Source organism: Chrysochloris asiatica, unplaced genomic scaffold, assembly GCF_000296735.1.
Source record: "Chrysochloris asiatica unplaced genomic scaffold, ChrAsi1.0 scaffold00102, whole genome shotgun sequence".
In the NCBI taxonomy this organism is placed as follows: domain Eukaryota; kingdom Metazoa; phylum Chordata; class Mammalia; order Afrosoricida; family Chrysochloridae; genus Chrysochloris; species Chrysochloris asiatica.
This window is the reverse complement of record NW_006408620.1, coordinates 1,822,853-1,848,408: the sequence shown is the minus strand read 5'-3', so window position 1 is coordinate 1,848,408 and position 25,556 is coordinate 1,822,853. Positions and strand designations below refer to the sequence as shown.

Here is a 25,556-nt window from a genome sequence, read left to right as displayed (position 1 = left end):
AAACAGCCAGTTGATAAAATTATTCCTGCAAATTGGTTTTCCCGTATCATATTTTAGTTTATCACAGCATCCTTTAAGAAGTGACCAAGGAGAAAACTAAGTAGTCCACAGTACTTCAGTTTTATTTAGTCACGGATTTCGTGAAGGAAAACAAGAACTTTGCTAGTAGACTTTGAATGGAATCTTACAAACTTGGTATGTTTTCATTTACTTCATTTTATACAGTAAACCAAGTTTTCATGGTGACGGCAGTACTTAATGGTTATTGAGTTAGCATTAGAAAGTAGCTCCTGAAAATTCTGCCCTTTGCACATGTGCAGTTACTGAGATCTCTTGAAATCAGAATAAAGGAAGCACACAGTCTTTTTCATTAAACCACAAAGTAATGGATTTATTATTGTCTGCTTTGAGTTGGAAACAAAACAGACTTTAGTCATGCTGTAAAACTGATCAGTAATTTCAGGCAGAAAAACAAAATAACAACTATAGGCAAGCTGGGCTTTGAGTCAGGTATTTTTAAGCACGTGGGTGATAAAAACTTCTTCAAATCAAAGTAAAAATGTCTATGTGTAATTAATTTTTTTTCACATAAGGACTATCAGATACCAGCGTAGGTTTATCCCTACAGAGGTTAGTTAGTATATGGTCTGTATTTAGCAACCGCTCCTTCCTTAAATTCCAAATCACTCTGACCAATTTAAATTCCATCACTTTGATTCTGTCTTAAAATTGTGAAGGAGTTTTACATTTACCTATTAGATTCAGGGGTCTCGGGACCAGGATTCATATCTGACTCATCTTGCAATTTCTGAGAGAGACTGGTACATAGAGACTCATGAATGACTGAAAGATGTGTCTTGACCAAGATGAAATCCTTAGACCTTTAGTAAGAACTTCAAGTATAATATAAATCACTTTAGGTACCCGACAAGCCCAGTTAAATAGGAAAGGTAAGTGCTGGTGGTTGTATGCTGTGGAGTCAGTTCCGACTCATAGCAACCCCGCACAGGGTTTCCAAGGCTATAAATCTTTACGGTAGTAGAAAGCCATCTTTCTCCCATGAACAGCTGGTAGTGTCGAACTGCTGACCATGAAGTTAGCAGCCCAACTTGTAACAGTACTCTACCAGAGCTCCTTAGGAAAGGTAAGTAATATATGCAAATAAAAAATGACAACAGATCCCAAAATCTAAGTGATAACTTTGATCTATAATGTAAATCATGTACCTTTGAGTACTCCATGCAGGTACTAGGAATAAACAGAAGACATGGTACCTATCTTTAAGAATCAAAAAGACAAATAATACAAAGTCACAAAGGCTTAAGTTAAAAATAAGGTCAATATTAATTCAGAGAGTACAGTCTGAGATGGAGAAAGCACTTTAGGCGACTGTGAGGCTGAAGACACCCCTTAAAGGAGAGTTAGGAGCTCAGTATAGTGATCCTTTGCCAACCTTGGACTGTGCTCTGGTTATAGGGGAGCGGCAGAGCCAGGGCCGTGCCTTCTGTGATGACTTATATGATCTGAGAAGAAGCAAAGGGCAAGACCAGCATTACCTGTCATAGAACCAAGTGGTCTAGTTTATCTGGACTAGTACATAAGGTAAGATAAGGATGGAAAAGACAGGTGAGTGTCAGATTGTGGGTTAACAATTGGGACGTAGGCTGAAGACAAAGGAGAAGAACCAATGACTTTTTTTGGGAACTGTGGGGGTGTTGAAGAGAAGTGTTTACAAATTAACAACTTGGAACCCACTGCTGTCTTTTGATTCTAACTTATAGAGACCCTATAGGGCGGAATATAATTATTCCATAGGGTTTCTGAGGTTTAAGACTTTAAGGAAGCAGACTGCCTCATCTTTCTCCCACAGAGTAGCTGGTAGGTTCGAACCACAGACCTTTCTGTTAGCAGCTCAACACTTACCCTACTGTGCCACCAGGCTCCTGGTTTACAAAGTGATACTTTATAATCCTGTTTATGACCTGGTATGATTCTCCATATTCATGAGAAAGAGGTGAGTGGGGACTCAACACAAATTTGTTAATTTGGCTGTCATGCTCACACTTTTTCTTTTTTGGGAGGATGTCTAGTACATCCTAGACATTATGATATGTGACATAAACTCTGGATTCTGTAAAGCTTCTCAGGAGAAAATTGATTTTTAAAAAAATATATATTGTTGGTTTAGTAAGCTGTAAACTTGGCTGAATTCAAACTCGAACGATGAAATCAGAGTTGAATTATTTTAGCATTAGCTGGGAGGCTTGGAGACAGTCCTGTGTATATATAAATGTCACCCAAGTATGTAGGCAAAGATTAGACCCAGAATTTCGGGCTCTTCTCCGCAGCTTTTTCCTTTGTAGGATTTTTCTTATTCACAAAGGAAGTAAAATCATTTTTTTCCTTTGGGACAAGGGAGCAGGACCTGCGGTGCACACAGGGCCAGGAACAGCGCCTGATCCCATCAGCCAAGCAGGAAAGTGCAGAATTCATGGAGAACTGAGTTCTCTAGTAGACGGAGAAATCAATCCTAGAAGGAGCACACTTTTGGACCCAACTAACAAAACTGAAAGGAGACACTCTAAAACGAGAAAACTATCAGGCGCTTAAATGCATTCCAAAAACTAACTATTCGTGGGACCACAAAACACCCAACACCCAACAAGATAAAAGAACAATGTCAAAAAGCTGGGTCAAAAATTTCTGGGCATGCCAAGAAACACGGAAACACTACCTATCATGAGGAGAAAAATCAATCAGTCAAAACCGACCCAGAAATTACACAGGAACGAATTGTTAGACAAGGACAGTAACCTGTATACTGTATGTTCAGGAGGCCAGAGGAAAGACTGAGCACGCTAAGCAGACACTTAAAGGATCCAAAGCAAACTTCTGGAGATCAAAACACTTGAGATGAAAGTAAATCTTCACAGTTTTAGTTACTCAGTGCCCAGACCACTGACTGCTCTCCAGCCATAAAAACAGGTAACTCGCCCAGGACCATTCCCTCCCTGCATGGGTTGAATCCCCTGCAGTATCGATTTTGGTTTGCTCTCCAGTGTCTTCAGATAGTTGTTTTTTATATTTTGTCCTGAGTTTATAGTCATATGAGGTAGGCAAGTTGGTCCTATAGATGCTACTCTGGCCATTAATTAATCAGAAAGAAAAATAAAAAATGTTGATAATAATAAAACAGTAATAGTAAAATACTATTATTTAAAAATATTCTACTCAAACCAACCTTCACAATATCTGAATTTTTATGATGTTCTTGTTGAGACAAGTATGTATCATTTGACAGTTAAAAAACAACAACAACAACAAAAAACACCAAAGTAAACATGTTTGTATATAATCTCTTATCTCAGGTTCTACGAGTTGGACTGCTAACCTCAAGGTCAGCAGTTTGAAACTACGAGCTGTTCCACAGGAGAAAGATGAAGGTTTCTGCTCCTGTAAAGATTTATAACCTTGGAAACCCTGTACAGGGGTTGCTGTGTTGGAACCGACTCCACAGCACATAAACACCACCATCTAATGTTCACAAAAACCCTGTGAAGTTTGGGGTATGTGCTCATAATATAGATGAGGAAACTACGACCCTAATACAGAGGGAAAGCTTACCAAATAACAATGTTGTTCATTATAGTGGTACCAAGCAGAGCTTCCTGCATTCCTTGGACTTCAGCAAAAGTTAGTATAGTCTCTTCAGGGGGCATCAAAAATTTTTTTTCTATGCTTCTGCATTTTAAACAGCATTAAAAATCAGTACTTTGCATCAAAACAATTTCTAAGCAGTCCTTCTATACATTCTTGAACCATACATAAAGAAAACTATTATTTCAGAAGAAAATTAAATCAGAAAACATGTATATGCTAATATTTTTTACTTTGAACATATTATCATTGCATACTATCTACCTCAAATTCATCACATCCCAAATCAAACTCTTAAGTTTTATCCTTAAGCCTAGTGTTTCTTTCTACTTTAGCTCAACAAAGTACACCATCAACCAAGTGACCAATCCAAATCACCCTACAGAGTTCTCCTTGTCTCCTTTCTCTTTAGTCAATCATGAAGTCCTCTGATTTCATATTCTTACCTCTTTCAACTGTCTGCTTGTTTCTCCGTGTACACATTCCTATTGGAAGCAATTATTTGTCTTTTCCCTAAATTAGTGCAATAGGTCTTTAATGAACAAAACAAGATCTCTGCTTTGTTGGAAGACAGATAAACAACTACAATAAACACTGATGAGTATGAGAGACATATTGGTGTTGTTAAGTGCTGTCGAGTTGATTCTGACTCACAGCAACCCTGCATAGCTTCCGAGGAGCAGCGGGTGGGTTTGAACTGCCAACTTTATGGTTCGCAGTCCAGTGATCCTACAGCGCCACACCACGAGTCCAACAAGAAACATAGGGGGCGCTCTAAGAGTTCAACTTTCACCATGTTGAATTGGAAGTGTTCAGAAGACGTCTAATAAGTAAGCTCACAGCTAGAGATACATGTTTACAAGTAGTCAGCGCCCAGCTGGTAACAGAAGAAATGGAAACAAAGTATACAGAATAAGAAAAGGGCCTAGGACATTTAGATACTTCTAATTAGTATACTATTTAATTAGTATATAATTAGAATATTCTAATATTCAAGGGACAGAGATTTCAAAGACAAAGCAAACTGTTGGCTGACCCTTTCTACTCCACTGACATCTTCCCTGTCATGTCTAGCTTCTATCTCTCTAACCTGCTTCTATGTTATAGCTTAGCTAAGGATCCTGGTGTCATCATGTAGGAAAAGCACTGGGCTGTTAACTGAAGGTTGGCAGTTGAAACCCACCAGCTGCTCCTCAGAAACCATATGGAGGGTCAAAATGAGTCAGAACAGACTCATTTGTCACTTAACACCAACAACATGGCTATGTTACAGTGATCCCACACCTACACTCACTGCATAGAACTATCCCCCAGGGCTTCCAAGCCTGGAGTCTTTATGGAAGCCAACTGCCACATCTTTCTCTCACGGTGGGCTCAAACTGCCAGCCTTTTGGTTAACACAGTCAGGATCCTTTAAGGTACATCTGTAGCTCAGAAAACAGAGATCACAGTGGTCCAGGCTTCTGAGCCCTGTGATTAAATCCCTTCCTGTATCATAGTGAACCATCCAACGCTTTTCTTACCTTCCATCTTCGGCAAACATCATGATTTCCACTTGCTGATCACAAAGGGTTCCGCTACTGCTGATCAGCCTTCTCTTTGTCAGGCCAAGCACAGCTTTTATATTCCCAGATTTCAGTAGCAACTGCTTCTCACTTACATCATCACAGGAATAAAGCAATGCCCTAAACAAGAAAAATGGGGAAAAGTCAAGAAAATGTCTTTAATATTTAAGGATTAGTTTCAAATTTCAAATGGAAACATATTCCAAATTGTCACTACATTGACAGTTTATTTTTTTTTCTTCCTTAAAAAAAAAATCTCTTTAGATTTAAATTCAGATTCTTTCAAGACTCAAGGCAGGTTATGTGTACTCTCAATAGTCTGACAGAGACAAAGATAAAGGAAAACAAAAAACTAATCACTTCTTGAGAATTACATACCTGATTTCTCTGATTTCCAAATTTCCCAGAGCCACACACACAAGATTACAAACATCAGGCATTGAGACTATTTGTAATACTGGAACCTAAGTAAAAAAACAGTAAAAAATATTATTTGGCTGTTTCTTTTTAGGATCTTAATTCCACTGGCGAGAAATGGCTTTCAGAGAGCTTTGCAGACACGGGTATTCAGTTACCCAGCTAGTAAAGAGCAGTCAGGACTTGAATTCATGTCTTTGGGGCACAACATGCAGCTTCTTCCCACTCCCCACATGGCCTCTGGTATATCTTTTTTAACAAGTAGAACATTTTCTGAAGTTTATTATATTCCTTTCTATTCTCACTACACCAGGATAGTTTCTAGCATTCAAATAATCTTAGAAGGTTCAACGAACATCCCTTTTTAATGAGCTGTACATTGAAATCAACTAGATAAATAACATAATGACTAAGTGCACAGTTGCAAACTGAAAGGTTGGAGGTTCAAACCACCCTGTGGTCCTGTAAAGACCAGGTAATCTACTCCTGTAAAGATCACAACCTAGAAAAGCTGATCGGGGCAATGCTGCTCTCACATGGGTTTGCTATGGGTTGGAACAGACTTGATAGTACCTAACGACATTTTGTTGCAGCATTTACATAATATAATCTCTATACATAACAACTGGGGAAAAATTCAGGAATCCTGGCATTATGCAGCCATTTAAAATGAAAGCTGAACCAATATGGTAGAGAACAAAAATGAATACCAACATTGAAGTATATGTAGAAATAGGGAAAAATGTTGACATGGTGAGAAAAGGCACAGTTAAAATGTTTAAGCACACTAGGATCTCAACCATGTAAGATACGTGTGGCAGTGGACAAAAACTAGAAGGAACTACATCTCAAACGGAAGCAGAAATCCTGTTCTGGTGATGGTCATGGAATACACTTGTTGTCAAGTGCCGTAGGGTCAGTTGTATAGGGTTTCTGAGAAGTGGCTGGTGGGTTTGAACCACCGATCTTTAAGTTCAAAGTGACCTATTGTCCACTGGGTATTGGTCAATTAAGAAGTCAGATGAGGCATGAGATTCCAAGCTCTACTAACATGTCTAGTATAGAAACCCCTCTCTCTGAATAAATGTGTGATAAAATAAAGCATCTGATGGTAGGCAAATGAAACTCTTCTATTGCCCCTGCTCTGTCATAGATAGCCACTTTTGGTAAACTGCCCATTGGTATTCTCATACAAATGACTGCACAGGGCTCTTTCAGCTCCAAGATTCTGACTTACCTCTGTGAAATGCCAAGTACAAACTTTTTTCCACTGCCCAGTATCCACAGGTTTCCAAAGAGAAACTACATATTCACAAGCAGTTATGATGCATGGCTCTTTATAACCAGCGGTTTCCCACCACATGGCACTCACATCCACAGAACAGGAACCTGAAGGATTCTGACAACAAAGCAAGTTATTTTATTTTAAAGTGATACTTGAAGTTTGCTGCATGAAAAAAAAAAAAATGTGATGGATTCCAAGGATCAGATGTCATTAACGACATTAGTGTCATTAACATTTTATGCAGTTCAAAAGGAAAAGAGTGCTTGTGGAATCTTATGTAACTTAAAAACTGTCCACACACACTTGAAACTTGACAGACTTTAACTCAGAGGTTAAAGAGACTATCAACATTTTAATTCACAAAACAACAAAGAGAATACTAACTGTATATCCAAAACTGCAAGGCATGGCCAAAGCAGTGAAAATAACAAAAGTTTTATAACCATAAAGGCATTTCTTGAAAAATAATATTAAAATTCAGAATACAACACAAGAAGTTAGTTGTTGTTGTTGTTAAGTGCCGTCGAGTCGGTTCCGACCCATAGCGACCCTGTACAGGGTTTCCGAGGGTGTAAATCCTTACGGGAGTAGAAAGCCTCATCTTTCTCCCGCGGAGCGGCTGGTAGTTTCGAACCGCTGACCTTAAGGTTCGCAGCCCGATTCGTAACCACTACGCTACCAGAGCTCCTTAAAAGGACAGAATTCTAAAAATCGGAAATGAAAGAAAGTGAAGAGGCATAATTATACATACACAGACAAAAAACTAAGAATTACTTTTTATATGCAACTCTGAAAGTAAGAATGAAATGATTAATTCCTTGAAGAAAATAAGTTGTTAGAAATCTACTCAAGAATATTTTTGAAGCAGATCACAGGTATTATCATCTGCCTTTTACAGAAAAAGAAATTGGGACTAATTTGCCGAAGGTTAAGTCAGTACAAACAGGCATGTGGTTTAAAGAAAGCTCTTTCCTCTACAACAGTGATTTTCAAGTGGGAGTGATTTTGCTCCCTCAAGGTCAGCAGTTCAAAACTACCAGCTGTTCTGTGGGAGAAAGATGAGGCTTTCTGCTCCTGTCAAGATTTACAGCCTTGGAAACCCTATACAGGGTTGCTATGAGTCAGAACTGACTCAACGGCACATAACTACCACCACCAGGGGATAATAAGCACTAGACTGCTAATTGTAAAGTCAGTGGTTCAACCCCACCAGCTGCTCCTTGGAAACATGATTCAGGGTCATTATGAATTATAATCGACTCTACAGCACTTAACAACAACAGGATATTTAGGAGTCTGGATGGTGCTGTAGGGTAAGCACTGGACTGCTAACCACAAGGTTGGCGATTCTAACCCACCAGGCACTCCTTGGGAGAAATACGGGGCTTTCTGTTTCTGTAACGATTTATAGCTTCAGAAACCCTGTACAGGGTCACTTGAGTCAGGATTCTCAAAGGCTGTGATTTGAATCTGGAGTACATTTAGCTAAGTCTGGAGACATTTCAGGTCACCACAAATTGGGAGGGCTGGCCACTGGCGTCTAGTAGGTAGAGGCTAAAGATGCTACTAACACTGTACAGTACACACCATGGTCCCCACAATACAGTGAATTCCAATATGTCAACAGTGCCAAGGTCTACACTGCTTCATAACTCACCGTAACAGTTCTTCTAGAAACATCACACCTATCCCTCTTTAGAACATGGGTCTGATTTAAATTTAGAAACAAAGTGAAATGACAGCCTATACTGCTGTTGGCAATAGCTTCATAAATAAACTCTCAGGAGACAATCCCAAAGAACACAGGCTATTCTGAGTCATTCTGAATCTGTTTTACTTATCACTTTCATTTAAGAACACTAAATAAAGAACAGAAAGCTATATGATCATGCTTTAAAAATTGTTTTCCTAGCAATTTATTAAATGTTTCAGAGCTATACAACACAAGACACAATAGAAGGCAATAAGCTTCTGACCTTTAGCTTTGAAACCAATTGTAGGTTGCCGTCACAAGCAGGAAGGTCTGTTACTTCAGTCTGTGGAAGTAAAAGTCACACCATTAATATACGCTTTATGTATGATATCTGCTTCACTCGCTCAGCAAAATGTCTAGTTCATGTTATCTTTATTTCCTCCAGTAACAGAAGCAAGGTTCCAAATGCAACCGCTACTTTAACAATTAAAAAAAAAGCCAGGATCTCTCTATTAACAAAAGTCTTTTAATTAATCTTACTTTTTCCAGAATGAATTCAATATTTACAATGAAGGCATATTAAAGAAATATGTTAAAACATTCTTTCACATCGAGGGGCCAATGTGTACAAAGTCATGCTGTCTATACTAGGGAATTTAATGTCTTCAAAAAAAATTTCATGAAGGAAAGATTGTACCTGTCCAACTAAACCTGTGCACAATTCCAGGCCTGTACTTCCACACAGCTGGTCTCCTTTGGCAGTGAATGATTCCAGAGGTGGAGGTGCTACTTGGGAGCCCGAGTCACAATAACAGTCTTCTTGTCCTTTCCTATCTGACGTGCGGTGGCTGGTACCCAGTTTTGAGTATTGTTTATTATCACTGGTGAGACTGACGGAAAGATGGGGTGTACAGCAAGAATGTCTGACCACCTCTGCAGACACATTTTCGAAGCATGTTTGGGGGCCAAAAGGTGGAGTAGTGCCTAAGCTGGGGAAGGGAGGTGAACACGCGTCTGCCGTAACTCTGACATCATCCTCAGGTACAACGGTATTTAAGGGAGTGAATAGTAACATGGATGAAGTGAGACCCTTGTTCGTAGGCTGGCTTTGTAGGTTTGGCATCTTAGGATGTGCTTTTCCTAGTTGAACAACGAATTCCTTGTCCAAGACCTCCTTTTCTGTCTCCAGCTGTTTGGGAGTCAGTCCCTCTAAAACAGCATAATCTCCCTCCTTAAGGCGCCTCTCTGCATTCCTTTTTGATTCAAAAGGTACCATTCTTTTTTCTGAGTAGGATTTCAGTTTTTTTAGTTTAAGAGGTCCAAAGTCTTCATCAGGCAACTGAAAGTCTGTGATTTTTAAAAAAGATGACAATCGCTTTAAACTGGGCATTTCGTCCTTGTAAAATGGACCATTGTCCAAAACTAAACAATAACCAGGATCTCTGGAAGAAAGGGAGTTCTCTTTTTGCCAAAGACCCTTCTTCCCTAAAACAGAAAAATAAGCAACAGTAACAACAAAGCTGAAGAAAAGAAACATTAATATCCAAAAAGGAGTACACTTCTAACTCAAAACAGGTATACAATGTTCATCAGTTTCCATCCTCAATCCTAAAGGCTCAGCGAAGCCTTCAAAAAATGGCTCTAAGTTTGCTGTTAACTAGCACTTCTCCAGCCCCCATCCCACACCTTTGTAAAGACTATCTTGTGGTTTGGTGAAGGTTTACATAGCAATTTACATTCTCCTTCCACCGTTTCTACAGAAGTTGGTCCTCCGGGCGGGTTAGCAGTTCTCTCCCTTTTACACGATCAAAAAGGCAGCAGGGCGCATTACTGATGGCATTCGCTCAGCCCTGAAGCTGCTGTTACATCAAGTCAGTCAGTTCACTGCAGTATCTCCCAATCCCCGGTGAGGGGACCGGGCTGAGATTCTCTAAAGTCCTTTTTATTTCTCTGACTCCATCAGGCTGCCAGGATAGTCTATAAATTTACTCTTCTTACTGAAGGAAGCATAATCTTTACAAGTAGATTAACTGATGGCTGTGAAAAGGAATGGGCTGTTGTACACAGTAATTTTGACTGCAAGTTATTAAAATGATAGCTGATTGCTTCAGGGGACCTACCTAAAAGGATGTTTCCAGTTTACTACTTGATTGCCTTATTTTCTGACTCCTTTGTATTCTTGTTGGCTTAAAAGAAGATGAATAAATTTGGGATTGTGATTTTTAACTTAATTAATTTAATTCTAGCTCATGGACTCCTGGTGTGGTACTATAGGATAAGCACTGAACTGTGAACCAGGAAGTCAGCGGCTCAAAGCCACCAGCTGTTCCTCGGAAACCCACTACAGGGCTGCCAGGAGTCGGGGTCCACTTGATGGCATTTAACAACAATTACAGCTCAAGGAACAAACTGTGGGTCCAATGGCACAGAGCAGCCTATTACGTTATTTCTGTAAAGTTTCATTGTATTTGACTTGGAACATAGTGCTTATGTATTGTCAAGGGAAGCTTTCATACCATAGCTGAGTAGTTGCCTCAGATAGTATAAACTTCAAAGACTAAAATATTTGCTATCTAGCCTTTTAACAGAAAAAGTGTGCTGATCCCTCCTGTAGAGCCAAAGTGAATTATCCACTTTCTGTGCTCAGATATCGGGTGTGGCAACTTCTGATTAAATGAATTAAAACACGAAATTTTAACATAGCACTTGCCACCCTGTGTCCCAAAGGACTTAGACAGTAATTCAGATATTAAAAAAATATTAAAAAAAAAAATTATAACACCTCAGAGAATTTGTCAGAAAACTTTTACTTAAAAAAGATTTCCTGTATCAGTCCTGGTGTGGCGCTGTGGGTTAATGCACCAGACTGCAAAGCTGTTTGAACTGCAAGTTTGGCAGTTCAAGCTCACTAGCTGCTCCTCGGAAACCCTATCCAGGGTCGCTATGGGTCGGAGCCAACTCCATGGCACTTAACAACAACAACATATTAGTTATATGGAGTCCTGGGATGGCGCTGTGGGATACTCACTGGACTGCTAACCACAAGGTTGGCAGTTCAAATACAGCTGCTCCTTGGAAACCCTATACAGGGTTGCTAGAGTAGGAACCAACTCGATGGCACTTAACAACAATGTATTATAGAAGTCCGGGTGTGACACTGTAGGATAAGCACTGGACTGTGAACCACAAAGTCTGTGGTTTGAGCTTGCCAGCGGTTCCATAGGAGAACACTGTGGCACTTCAAACCCGTTCCGCTGCTCCTTGGAAACCCTATACAGGGTCGCTATGAGTTGGAATGATGGTACTAAAGAAATTCGAGTTCTGATCGTGCTGTAGCTGAACAAAGATTGCTGGGTACCATCAAGTACAGCAACCCCATGTGACAGAGTAGAACTGCCCTATGGGGTTCTCCTCTTCATGGGAATAGATCACCAGGTTTTCTCCCATAAAGCTACTGGTTAGGGTCATACCACTTTCATCAGCGCCCTTAACCATTGTGCCCCCAGGGATCCTTGGACAAATATTTACTTCAGGTAAAAAATACCTGATATATTTTCTTTTCAGTGTCTACTGTTTCAGCCGCATTAGTGAACTTGGCACCATACTGCAAGGTTTGAATCCTGCCTCTCCTACTTACTAGCTGTGTGACCTTGGTGACTCACTTTAATCTCTAGGTGCCTGAGTTTCCTCATCTGTAATGTCAGTATATAAACACACTCTGCCTGATATATGGCTGCTATGAAGACTTGATGACTTAGTACCTGTAAAGCACACACTGCCAAGGACACAAAACAAAAACAAACCCACTGCTGTTGGTTCTGATTCTGAACAACTCTAAGGGACAGGGTAGAGAGTGTTTACTATTTCATCATCATCAACCACATTAATTCTCTTCTCACCATGAATAATTTCCTTTTCCTTTTGCTCTTCATGCAAGACGACGTCTTCCTTGGATCTGGCAACACTTGTTGTGCGAGAAGTTGGCAAAATAAATTCATAATCATCCAACAGAGGGGTGTGGATTGGTTTTCGTTTTCCTCTGTTTTTCCTACCAGATGGCTGGGTAACTGACTTACTAGTGAAGTCATTATCTTTAGCAGGCCCAGTGGGACAGCTGACTTTAGTTAATGAGAGACATTTCTGAGAACTTCTTGAACTTGGTTGTCCTATCCAAGTATCACACATGCTAATTTCACTTTGGTCAATTTCTTCACAGGCAAGGTTTACATTTTTTGTTGTCTCCTTATTTTTATTTTTAAATCCTTTCTTCTGGACACCCAAGTGACTTTGAATTACAGTTTCCAGGGCTACATTCCTTTTGTGATTTGACATGCTTCGTGTCGTTCTAACATAATACTCTGCAGGAAACAGAAGACCTTCAAGCACTGTACAAGAGCGTGTTTGATTTGCTATAGAAACAGGAGAAATTGATTCTAGGCTAGAACTCTCGGACTGATTTAGAACCTCAATCTTCTTAAGATTTTCATTTCTACCATCAAGAATATTACTGGGAAATTTTAAAAACTTCTCTGTATGAATCTGTTCTTTTATATTTTGGTTTTCACTTCCTGGTAAGTTATTATAAGTGACTTCTTTTACAAAACATGAATTATCTGCTGTTAATTTAGGACTTCTAGGCAGGTAGCCACCTAGACTTAAATCTTTATTTACTACTGGGTTACTTGTAAAGATAGCAATTTTGTTACCTTGGACTTCAAAGTTTACAGGTGAAGTAGTACTACTGTTAGTAGGCTTCCAGTTAGCTTCAGCAGGCACGTGTTCAAGTTGCTGAGCCCTACTGGAATATGAGGGAGTATGCAAAGGATTTCCTTGTAAGAGTCCATCAATACCTCTTTCTGGTTTGGCAACTGGTGGTTTTAATATAGGCATCCCATTAGTTTCAGTAACTGGCGCTGGAGAATGTGGAATTTCAGACTTAGGACTAGAAAGGTAAGTTCTTAATTCAGATATTGGTGTCTTAGAATTTTCCCTATTGATTTTTTCCTGTTCCTTTAGTCTTTTTCCAGACAGTAGAAGTGAATCAGAGCCAAAGAAAGATTTTTTGTCCTGAGAAATACATGTTCTTTTCTGCTGCTGCTTTCTTCTCCCTGACAGCTTATTCTGTCTTTTTTCACCACCAGGGGCATTGGCCCTGTAGGGAAAATGTTCTTGGATACCATCTGTTCTTTGTAGATGGAGTTCTTCCACTGGGCTATCTCCTCCAAGGTGAAAGGACTCAGGCTTAATATCAAGTGTGATACATGTCTTTTCTCCAGTTTCTTCATCAAGATGGGTGTTGACTTGTAAGTTGTCACATGGAGATACTTTATTTTTAGGTTCTGAGGAGGAAACAAAAAACACATAAACAGTATTTTCCTTTCAAAAGGAAACAAATACTCCAAATTTATTTCAAATATGGTGTATCATTCAGGCAGATCATTAATAAGCTAATTAACTATGGAAATTTTAATTTTAAGTAAACCAACAAAATAGATTTGCAATGAAAAAGATGTCTTTTTAAACTAAGGATAACTGATTGTTTATTATAATCATCTTTTCATTTTAAAATCTCACCTAATTGTTTTATACCCACCCATCTTTGTTTGGTTCATGTAACTTTCATACCATTTCCCTACTACAATGGCTTCCAATTTTATAATGATGAATGATCTGACTTTTAATACCAGAATTGATCATTGTGTTTCAGAGTATTTCCATCCAGACCTTTCTTTCTAATATTTGAGTAATTAAGTAAAAGTTTCAAAAGCTAAGAGCAACTACATAAACAATACAACTGAAAGTATAAAGACTCAGAGAATGGGAGAAAATATTTACAAATCATATATCTGAATAAGAGTCTCATATATCCAGAATATATGATGCACTCAGCAATAAAAAGATAACCCAGTTTTTAAAAGGGCAAAGGACTTGAATAGACATTTCTTTAAAGAAGGTATACAAATGGCTAATAAGCACATGAATAATATTAGTCATGGTTGTTGTTATGTGCTGTGGAGTCGGTTCCGACTCATAGCGACCCTATACAGGGTTTCTGTGGCTGTAAATCTTTACGGGAGCAGAAAGCCTCATCTTTCTCCCATGAAACAGCTGGCAGTTTAACTGGAAATCAAATCACAATAAGCTACCACTTCACATCTAAGAAGATGGCTACATTAAAAAATAAAACAAAACTAGAAAATAACAAGTACTGTCGTGAAAAAGACACGGAGAAATGTTAACTGTTATACGTTGCTTAAAGGAATGTAAAATAGTACAGCCATCTTGGGAAATAGTTGCCAGTTCCTTGAAATCAAACCTAAACATAGCTATGACCCAGCAATTCCACTGCTATATAACACCCAAGTGAATCGAAAACCTAAGTCCACACAAAAACAAGTACACAACTGTTCAAAATAGAGTAACAGTCAAAGTAGAAACAACGCAAGACCAATGCCTTACTGCAAATAACTTTTCAAGAACATAAATGATGACTATACGTATAGACCTTACCAGATGGAATACACAGGTATCAAATTGACTCTATGTGAGGAGAGGAGTACTGCTGTGGCATTGTAGGTTAATGCTCTAGACTGCAAAGTTGGTTTGAACCGCAAGGGTGGCAGTTCAAGTTCACCAGCTGCTCCTTGGAAACCCTATACAAGGTTGCTATGGGTCGGAAACGACTCGATGGCATTTAACAACAACAATCAATGATGGGAAGAGAAGAGGGAGAGCTTACTATCTATCATAAGGGGTGGGGACAGCCAGGGAGCAGACCATTACTTGCTTATATGCAAGTTCAGCATGAATCTCAACAACAGTAAACAAGTTCACGAGAGCTAAAATACTACCTAGAGAATATCTCACTTGAATTTAGGGACCATTTCAGGAACAGATGTGACACATTCAACACTAATGACCGAAGACCAGAGTTGTGAAATGACAAAAAAAAACTTCATACATGAAGAAAGCAAAAGGTCATTAAAAAGATAGGAAAGAAACAAAAGTAAAAAATGCAGAAGCTAAAGTGAATGGAAAAACGAGGAAGTCAAAGGGCAGAACAGAAAATCTGAAAGGGCAATTCGAGAAGACAGAGTCAATTATTATAATGAATTGTGCAAAGATTTGGAATTATAATACTAAAAGGGAAGAACACGCTCAGCATTTCTCAAGCTGAAAGAACTGAAGAAAAAATTCAAGACTCAACATGAAATATTTAAGGATCCCATGGTCAAAACCACCACTTGTCTGTCAGTTTGTCGTACTGTGGTGGCTTGTGAGTTGCTGTGATTCTGGAAGCTATGCCACGGGTATTTTAAATACCAGCAGGGTCACCCATGGTGGACAGGTTTCAGATGAGCTCCCAGACAAAGACAAATTAGGAAGAAAGAGTGACAAGCTACTTCCGAATATTTAGTCACTGAAAACCTTATGAATAGCAGAGAAACACTGTCAGATACAGTGCCAGAAAATGAGTCCCTCAGGTTGGAAGGCACTCAAATGCAACTGGGGAAGAGCTGCCTCCTCGAAGTAGAGTTGACTGTGATGAAGCAAATGGAGTAAAGCCCGTGGGAGAAAAGCCCACGGGACCTTCATTACTGATGGGGCACAACTCAAAATGAAGAGAAACAGCTGTAAACATCCACTGAAATTTGGAACATGGAATGTATGAAATATGAATCTGGGAAAATTGGAAGTTGTCTAAATGAAATGGAATGCATAAACATTGATATCTTAGGCATTAGTGAGCTGAAATGGACTGGTATTGGCCATTTTGAATCTGACAACCACATGGTTTACTATGCTGGGAATAACAAATTGAAGAGATATGGTGTTGCATTCATTGTCAAAAAGAACATATCCAGATCAGTCATGAGGTACAACGCTGTCTGTGAGAGGATAATATCCATGCACCTACAGGGAAGCCCAGTTAATACCACCATTATTCAAATTTATGCACCAACCACTAAAGCCAGTGAGGATGAGACAGAAGAATTCTATCAACTTCTTCAATCTGAAATTGATCAAACATGCAATCAAGATGTATTGATCATTACTGGTGATTGAAATTAAAAGGTTGGGAGCAAACAGGAAGGATCAGTAGTTGGAAAATATGGCCTTAGTGATAGAAATGATGCTGGAGAACGCAAGCTAGAGGTGGAGGGTCAAAGAAAAAGAGGAAAACCCCCAACGAGATGGACTGGCCAAGTGGCAGCATTGATGGACTCAAGCATGGCAACAGTAGTGAGGTTGGCCCAGGATCGGGCAGTGCTTCATTCTGCTGTGCATAAGGTCGCTATGGGTAGGTACCAACTCAATGGCACCTAACAACAACAATGCTCAAAACATTAAATGATGCAGAAAGCATCAAAAGAAGATGGACAAGGGAGAAGAATGGAGTGCGGGACCCTATCCAGAGAAGCAGTGACAGGAGAAATGGAGGCAGAGATGATGTCATGGAGAGATGGAGCTGCTAGGGACTCTGGACTCAGGCAGGGAGAGGGGCTGTGTGCTGGCAGTTGTGGGGCAGGCTTGCAGGCTGTACTCTTTGGTTGTTTGAATGGTTATATATTCCTGAGTGCTTCGGTGTACATCCAAACAAACAAACAAAGCAAATCTGTTGAATGATGATGCATGGAGGAGATTGTAATCATTGCAATGAAACGAAATACAATAGGATGAATGTAAAGCTGATGCTCTCCCATGTAAACTCTCACCCAATTCACAATAAAAACTTAAAAAAAAAGAAGATGGAAGACATATATAGAGTCATTGTACCCAAAAGAATTGGTTGATAGTCAACCATTTCAGGAGGTAGCATGTGATCAAGAGCCCATGATACTGAAGCACGAAGTCCAAGCTGCACTGAAGGCATTACGAAAGACAAGGAACTGATGGAATACAAATGGAAATCTCTGAACACACTGATGCAGCACTGGAAGTACTCACTAGTCTATGCCAAGAAATTTGGAAAACAGCTACCTGCAAGAGAGGCATTATTTGTTTCCATTCTAGAGAAAGGTAAACCAACAGAATGTGGAAATTATTTAACAATATCATTAATATCAACACACAAGTAAAATCTTGCTTAAGATAATTCAAAAACAGTTGTTTTTTTTAAAAAAAGAAACAACAACAAAAAAAACCCAGTTGTAGCAGTGTGTACACAGGGAGCTACCAGATCCAGAAGATGTGGAAGAAGGGCTCTAGACGTTACATGGATCTTGGCTGAAAGCAGAGAATGCCAGAAGAATGTCTATTTGTGTTTTCTTGATATGCAAAGGTATTCAGCTGTGTGAATCATAACAAAGTGTGAACTGACACTGTAAAGAACAGGAATCCCAGAATACTTTAATTGTCCTCATTTTGAATCTGTACTTATACCAACAGGCAGTTGTACAAACAGAACCAGGGAATACTGAATGGTTTAAAATCAGGTAAGGTGTGTGTCAGGGCTGTGTCTTGCCCCATCTAGTCAATCTGTATGATGAGCAAATAATCTGAGAAGCTGGACTGTATGAAGAAGAAAGTGGCATCAGGATTGGCATCATTAACAACCTAGGATATGCAGATGATATAACTTTGCTTGCTAAAAAAGAAGGGAACTTTAGGCACTTACTAATGATGATCAAAGACTACAGCCTTCAGTTGAATTACAACTCAATGTAAAGAAAAGAAAAACCCTCATAACTGGACCAATAAACAGCATCATGACAAAGAGAGAAAAGACAGAAATTATCAGAGATTTCATGTTACCAAAATTAAAGCTCGTGGATGCAGCAGCTAAGAAATCAAACTAGGTATTGCACTGGGCAAATCTGCTGCAAAAGACCTCTTTAAAGTATTAAAGTGCAAAGATGCCAGTTTGAGGATGGAGGTGTGCCTAACCCAAGCCATATTTTCAATTGCCTCATATGAACATGAAACTTGGACAATGAATAAGCAAAACAGGAGAAGAACTGATCTGGATTCTAGTGACTGAGCATTTTGAAAGCACCATGGACTGCCAGAACACACAAATCTGTCTTGGAAGAAGAAGAACCAGAAAGTTTCTTAGACTGAAGATGCAGAGACTTTGTCTCACATACTTTAAACATGTGATCAGGAGGGACCGGTGCCTAGAGAAGGACATTATGTTTGGTAAAGTGGAGGGTCAGCGAAAAAGACGAAAACCCCCAATGAGATGGGCGGACACAGTGGCTGCCACACTGGACTCAGACCTAACAAGCACTGTGGGGATACTGCAGGACCAGGCAGTATTCTGTACTGTGGATGACTGAACTGTGTATGAATTGGAGGAGCCACTAGACTGCTAACCAGAGGTCGGCAGTTCAAATCCATCAGCTTCTCCTCAGAAACCTTTTACAGGGTTGTTATGGGGCTGCTGGAGTCCTGGTGTGGCACTGTAGTATCAGCACTGGACTGCTAATCATACGTTTGGTGGTTCAAACCTACCAGCTGCTCCCTGGAAACACCATACAGGGTCATATGAGTAGGAACCGACTTGAAGACACTTAACAACAACAACAACAAATGGGGCTGCTATTCTGGCTGCAAGGTCAGAAGTTTATATCTACCAGTCACTTCATGGGGAATGAGGCTTTCTGCTCCCATAAAGATTTACAGCTTTGGAAACCCCAGGCAGGGTCACTATGGGTTGAAACCAACTCGATGGCACTTAACAACAACAAAGCTGCCTTATTAACAAAGACAACGTATTCCCAGATGGGATGATAACCACACACACACGGAGGTTATGTTTTTAGCAGACATAATTCAACCCTTAACAACTTTAAAAGTGTGGTGTTTATGGTGTGTGAAGTCCTGATGTGGCACTGAGCCTAAATGCACAAGACAGCAAGATGGATGGATGTGAACTGCACGGTTGGTGACTCAAAATTACCAGTTACTCCTCACAGGGCCACCATGAGTCAAAACCGGCTCAATGGCACTTAACAATAACATACATCTTAATATCAACAAATCACATCTTTATATATATAAATTCTACTGATTGACCTTATGTTCTATTCTTGGAAAAAGAAATGCAGTAAAATATAATTGGCAAATGAATAATAAAGCAAACATGAGCTAACTTTACCTGAGCAGTTTGGCAACGGTGAAACTTCCTGCTGGAGCAAACAATTTTCTTCTACTGTTTTCTTAATAGAATTCTTAACCTTCTCAGCTCTCTGGGCACGCTACAAAAAACATAAGCAGCTCAAAGGATACATTTAAGAAAAATGAATAAGCTTTTGATAATGAAGAACTGTTTCAATAAAGTTTGTAATACAAAAGTCTAATTTGAAAGAACTGAACGTTTCACTTACCTGAAGGCGGGCCAATGTCTTACTGTATTCCCTTTTCAAGAATGCTAGTTTCTCTTTCAACTGGAAGAAAGATACCAAACAATACTGAGCAGGAGAAAAGATAAGTCAGCAGGAGGGAACACAGTGCCCCCTAGACACGAGTGTAGGAGTGTGTAGTGTTGAACAAGGTCCCTCTGCTAGAGGCAGTGGAGGGATCAACTTTGTTCTCAGAAAACACAGAACTCTCTCAGGACTTTTCCACACCATTTCAATAGCCTGGGGAATCTCCTGCCCAATTTCTCTTTCTAATCGTACTGATTTTAGATTTTTCTTTCCCTGGTCTTTCTGCCAATCCTGGTTAAATATCCAAGCCTCCTCTGTGCTTTACCTAGCATAGTATTTAAAACAAACACGGTGCTGTTTTCTTGTTTCCCCACCTCACTGTGAGACTCCTAAAGCATGACTTACATAAAGTTTCTTCCAGGGTCGGTTATGGTCAACAAAGTAAAACCAGAACAGACTAGAATTTGCAAAATGTGGAGCGATAACTAGGAGAGGAAAAATTACGGGTTGATTAAAACTTAATCTCCCTCAGGCGGCATAAGTGTTGCATTGTAACCAAACCTCTTGACTGACGGAGATGGAAGCAGTTGGTCCTGGCTGAACGATGGCGTTGGCCATGATGTTTGGCATGTGCATCACTGTCCAGTACCATGCATCAGGTTCCTCAAAGTGTTCCCCAAGCCTCTGTAGACTCTCCTATCCCAGGGCTTTGACCAGTAACTTTTCTTTTTCCAGTACCTCTACATTTTACAAATTTGGGTAGGCTCTGATTTTGCTGCCATGACTATGAACTCAAACAGGTTTGATGCCTCGCACTGAAGACAGCAGAAGCAGTCATCCTCAGATTCACTCAACAGATCAATCTCTGCCAGTTTTTGTTCCAGATATCTCTAGACCTTGAAACAATTTACTGACATTTATTATTAGTCAGAACCGACTCAACGGCACTTAACAACAACAACAACAATTATTAGCGTAATGGTTATGAGTTGGGCTGCGAACCGCAAGGTCAGCAGTTCGAAACTACCAGCTGCTCCGTGGGAGAAAGATGAGGCATTTTGCTCCCGTAATGATTTACAGTCTCGGAAACCCTGTACAGGGAAACTATGAGTCGGAACCGACTCCATGGCACATAACCACCACCATTACGTACAAGGAGTCCTGATGTGGCATTGTGGGTTGAGCCATTTGAACTGCAAGGTCGGCGGTTCAAGCTCACCAGCTGCTCCTCAGAAACCCTATACAGGGTCACTATGGGTCGGAACTGACTCAATGGCACTTAACAACAACAATTATGTACAAATTATTGCTCCAGGTGCTAGAGATACAGGGTGGTCACAGCTCTGGCAGTTTAAAGATAGTAAAGGACACAGATAAGAAATAAGAAGGCAAAATGAGATGATATCACATGGTGACAAATAGCAAGATAAAAAAGGTGATGGGGTGTGTCTGAGCTGCAGGGAATGGACCACTTTAGATAGGGTGGCCAGGAAGGTATCTCTGAGGAAAATCTAGAGAAAGAGGGAAAGGTATTCCAGGCAGAGTTAACCACAAACATAAAAGTCTCATGGTAGGATTGTTGTTGTTGTGATGTGCCGAGGAGTCGGTTTCCGACTCATGGTGACCCTGCACAGGTTTTCCGAGACTGTAAATCTTTCTGGGAGCAGAAAGTCTCATCTTTCTCCCGCAGAACAGCTGGTAGTTTCGAACTGCTAACCTTGAGGTTAGCAGCCCGATTCATAACTACTACGCTACCAGAGCTCCTTTTCATGGGCTACATCTATTTCAGAAACGTGCAGAAGGCAGGTGAAGTTTCAGTTTTTACTGCTGAGTTCCCAGTCAGGCATACAATGGACAGGAAGCACATACTTAATAAATAAATACAGGAGCAAACAGGGTTGAGTACAATTACTAATCTGAACATTTTGATTCCCTTTGTCACTCTGATTTCTGAAGTTCAAGGAGTTCTTTCAGCAGCAAAGCTACCCTCCCTTTATATTTTTTTAAATAAAATATAAAAGGGACCAAGAGTCTCTTTTGAAGGAACTAGTTCTTTAGCCAATAAAATGTCACCAGAATTTCTATCCTATCTGCCTTTAAAGAAAGAAAGATGAAATCTACCACCTGCAAAATATGTTTGCTGCGAGGCAAGTTATCAACGGTGTGAATTTCAGCAAGTTAATTCTTCCGTTTTCACATTAACCACAGTTACTTATTCTCAGTTATACAATTCTAATACCTGGCACCTTTATACGTGCTTCGATACCATGCCATTTTACACATACTAAAACAAACAGGGATCGATTACACAATTTGTTCAAGGTCATTTTTATACAACGCCAAGATTCTAACTGATGGAGTTGGGCTCTTAACCTCTATCCTAAGAATTTCTCGCAGGACCTTGTTAACGTCATGAAACTTATCAATATCTGGTCTTATCTTGTTAGTTGCAAACGATCTGTTTGCAACAAAAGGTTGATGAGTTAGTTCATGTGAAACAATAGGAAAATGAAAGTTGCAGGACCATTCGAATATCATATCCCGTCTCCAAAATCTACATCTTACTTTACTTTTTTTGGGGGGTGGGGGTGGGGGTTGGAAAGTACAACCACGCCACCACTCCCAAGACACGAAAACCCTGGAAATACCAGACTATTAAACAGATTTGCTTGTGAGTGGGGAGGAAACAAGATGGAAACTGTGTGCATGTGTGCTTGTGGAGGGAAGGGACTATCAAAGGGGACTTTACCTTAAAAAAGTTTTACATTTTGTATTTATGCATTGCTGCTAACAATGGTGAAAATTTGTTATTTAAATCCTGAGGGGAGGGCAGGTCCGAGGACACTGCTAAGGCTCGGACTGCAGAGAAAACAGACGCAGGTCTCAGAACCTAAGAAGGGGTGGAGGGTCAAAATCCATTTTCTGCCCTTCCCTCACCCCGGCACCTTTTCCTTCTCTTCACAGCTGAGGGGTTTTCCGGGAGGTTCTTCCATCGGGCCGGCGGCCAAAGGAAAGCAGTAGCGATCGCCGGGCCCGGGTCTATGGATACCAGGACCCCGGGTGGCTCCGGGCCCCTAAGGTGCCAGGCGAAGGAATGCAGGCCTGGGATGCCCCAGCGCGCGGCCAGCTGGTCCACACGAGCTTGGCGCGCCCTCAACCAAGCCAATGAAAGCCACCGCTCGGCCTACTCATGCGCAGATGGCAACTGCCGAGCTATAGAGTGAGGCCACTTAGAGGATGACCGAGCTGTGGATGAGCCCTCTTAGAGCGGAAGTGGAGGTACAGCCGGAAGTAGTTCTGAAACCCAGGCAGGCCGAGTTTGACAAGAGCCGGAGCTGCAGAAGGTGTCTGGCCATGGAGTTGGGCGAATTGCTCTACAACAAGTCCGAGTACATCGAAACGGTGCGCGTGTCCAGACATATGCCCTCCCCTTGCCAAGTCTGCGTCCCTTTGAGGCTTGGCCAGTGTCCCCATTTAGTCCCAGCCCCACCCTGGGTCCCTGGGGCAGCTAGTCTGAAATTACCTAGTGACGTTTTGTGTATGGCCTGGCTTTACTATTTATACCTTGCACGGGCAGTTCATGCTATTTGTGTTTATTCCTTTTCGTTCTAAGAGATGAAGTACCTTTTGGAAGGCAGGACTGCGACCCATCCATCGGAATATCTAGTCGCAGCTCCAGGCTTCCGGCCTGTCTAGTTTTAAACATTAACGTGTCTTAATCTGTTACTGTCTGCTAAAGACTATTAGATTCTTTATTGTCCGTATATCATATACGTGTAAAGTGTTTGAAACTTAAGTGTTCAGTCGGTGTTACTGTTTTCTTTATATTGAAGGCTCACAACTCCATAAGATTGGTGCAATCAATGTCCTCATTTTAGGCGGATAGAAACAACGTATAGAACTACAGTTTGAATCCATAGCTTTCTCTGATGCCAGTAAGCCATAGGACTCCTGGTGTGGCTCTGTAGGATCAGCACTGGACTGCGGACCACAAGGGCTAAGGTTCAAACTCACCAGCTCGGAAACTACAGGATCGCTATGAGTTGGAATCGGCTCATCGGCACTTAATAACACCACCACCACAGCTATAGATCGACTAATTCTGAATCTATTCAGTGGACCCCTAGTTTCTTAATCCATCTGCTTTTTTGCTATCGGGGCTACTTTCATGTAGAATACCTCTCATTTCGGAGTTCTGATGTGGCGCTGCAGGATAATGCGCTGGGCTGCAAGGCCGGTTCAAACTCACCAGCCGTTCCTCGAAAACCCTCTATCAGGTCGCTGAGAGTAGGAACTGACTAGATGAGGCTTAACACCAATAACGACTCATTTCACATTTTTCTTTCTCCATTATGAGCTTTCTTGATGGAAACCAGCAGTCTTGAACCCACTCAGTTTGCTCACCCATCTTTCTGCTGTCTTTTTCAGGCGTCTGGGAACAAAGTTAGTCGGCAGTCAGTGCTGTGTGGAAGCCAGAACATTGTCCTCAATGGCAAGGTAAGGGACAAAGCCAAGTTGAGAACTCACACCTTTGCTTTTTTCCCCACTAAGTAGTACTTTAGTGGAATCCTGGTGTGGTGCTGTAGGGTAGGTGTAGGACCTGATCGTTGATTTGAACCACAAGGTCAGCGGTTCAAACTCACCAGTTGCGTCTCTGAAACCCTATTCAGGGTTGTTATGGGTTGGAACTGATTCCAGGACACTCAGCAACAACAGTATCACTTTAGTGGAACAGATACAATGTTGCCATTTCTCCTGTTGTACATTTAAAATGTCTCTTTTTAAAAAGATGCTTTATTGATGATATGTGGTGTGCTCAAAGGAGTCTGTGTGACATTACATCAAAAGTGTGTGTGACATATATATTGTAAGTATAAAAACAAAAGATATATTCATTGACTCACCACCCTGCTGAAGAAGAGTATAGTAACAAATTATCAATACAAGCAGCCCCTGATTTACAGTGTATTGTAATGATGGCAAACCACCTTTATGACAATCTCTTCCTTTCATTTTGACACACTATTGCCTGTTTTGAATGTGATTTCTCTTTCTCAACTCCACCCATGTATGATGTGATACCAGGATTTGAGTGCTAAATTCTTCTAAATTCTTCCTAAATTTCTTTAGATTCTTGCAATGTCATGTACTTCTTATATTTTTATGCTTTGCTTTCTTTGACTACAGTGTAATTTAGGTAGATTGAGTGACTTATATTTTGGGCTTTTCCTATTTACAGTTTAAGATTGTAGTCTCTACTTAAATTAAAAAACAAAACAAAACTACAATTGCCAAATATTCAGAACACTTGGAATTATGTTCAAAAGTAAAGGAAATCACTTTCTCTGATTATAAATAGAAGCATAAAACTGAAAACAGTGATTAAGGATCTCAGATGAAAGAAGTTCATCTTAGAAATAGACATCTGTTGTGCCGGGTGCAGATGTTTCAGATGCTCATCTGCTAATAGAAAGGCTTGAATCCATCCAGTGTCCTTAAGACAGAGGCCTGTCAGTCTAAGTCTGAAAAACCAGAAGGTGATTTTTCAAAATTGCAAACCTGTCCAG

At 40.4% G+C, this 25,556-nt stretch overlaps 2 protein-coding genes across 2 annotated transcripts in view; one reads left to right on the top strand and one right to left on the bottom strand.

The window, feature by feature from the left end:
* Positions 1–22,982, bottom strand: part of PALB2 (partner and localizer of BRCA2) — a 30,879-nt gene extending 7,897 nt beyond the window's left edge. Inside the window, exons 1-10 of the mRNA XM_006867236.1 lie at positions 22,935–22,982; positions 19,948–20,007; positions 19,719–19,818; positions 12,517–13,956; positions 9,315–10,102; positions 8,901–8,960; positions 6,877–7,038; positions 5,601–5,686; positions 5,181–5,342; positions 3,625–3,741 (exon numbers count right to left, since the gene is read on the bottom strand). Of these exons, the coding sequence (XP_006867298.1) occupies positions 3,625–3,741; positions 5,181–5,342; positions 5,601–5,686; positions 6,877–7,038; positions 8,901–8,960; positions 9,315–10,102; positions 12,517–13,956; positions 19,719–19,818; positions 19,948–20,007; positions 22,935–22,982 (3,023 nt within the window). The remainder of the gene's footprint in view (positions 1–3,624; positions 3,742–5,180; positions 5,343–5,600; positions 5,687–6,876; positions 7,039–8,900; positions 8,961–9,314; positions 10,103–12,516; positions 13,957–19,718; positions 19,819–19,947; positions 20,008–22,934) is intronic.
* Positions 22,983–23,260: 278 nt separating this feature from the next.
* DCTN5 (dynactin 5 (p25)) overlaps positions 23,261–25,556 on the top strand; it is a 23,616-nt gene continuing 21,320 nt past the window's right edge. The window contains exons 1-2 of the mRNA XM_006867196.1: positions 23,261–23,391; positions 24,418–24,486. Of these exons, the coding sequence (XP_006867258.1) occupies positions 23,344–23,391; positions 24,418–24,486 (117 nt within the window). The 5' untranslated portion in view covers positions 23,261–23,343. The remainder of the gene's footprint in view (positions 23,392–24,417; positions 24,487–25,556) is intronic.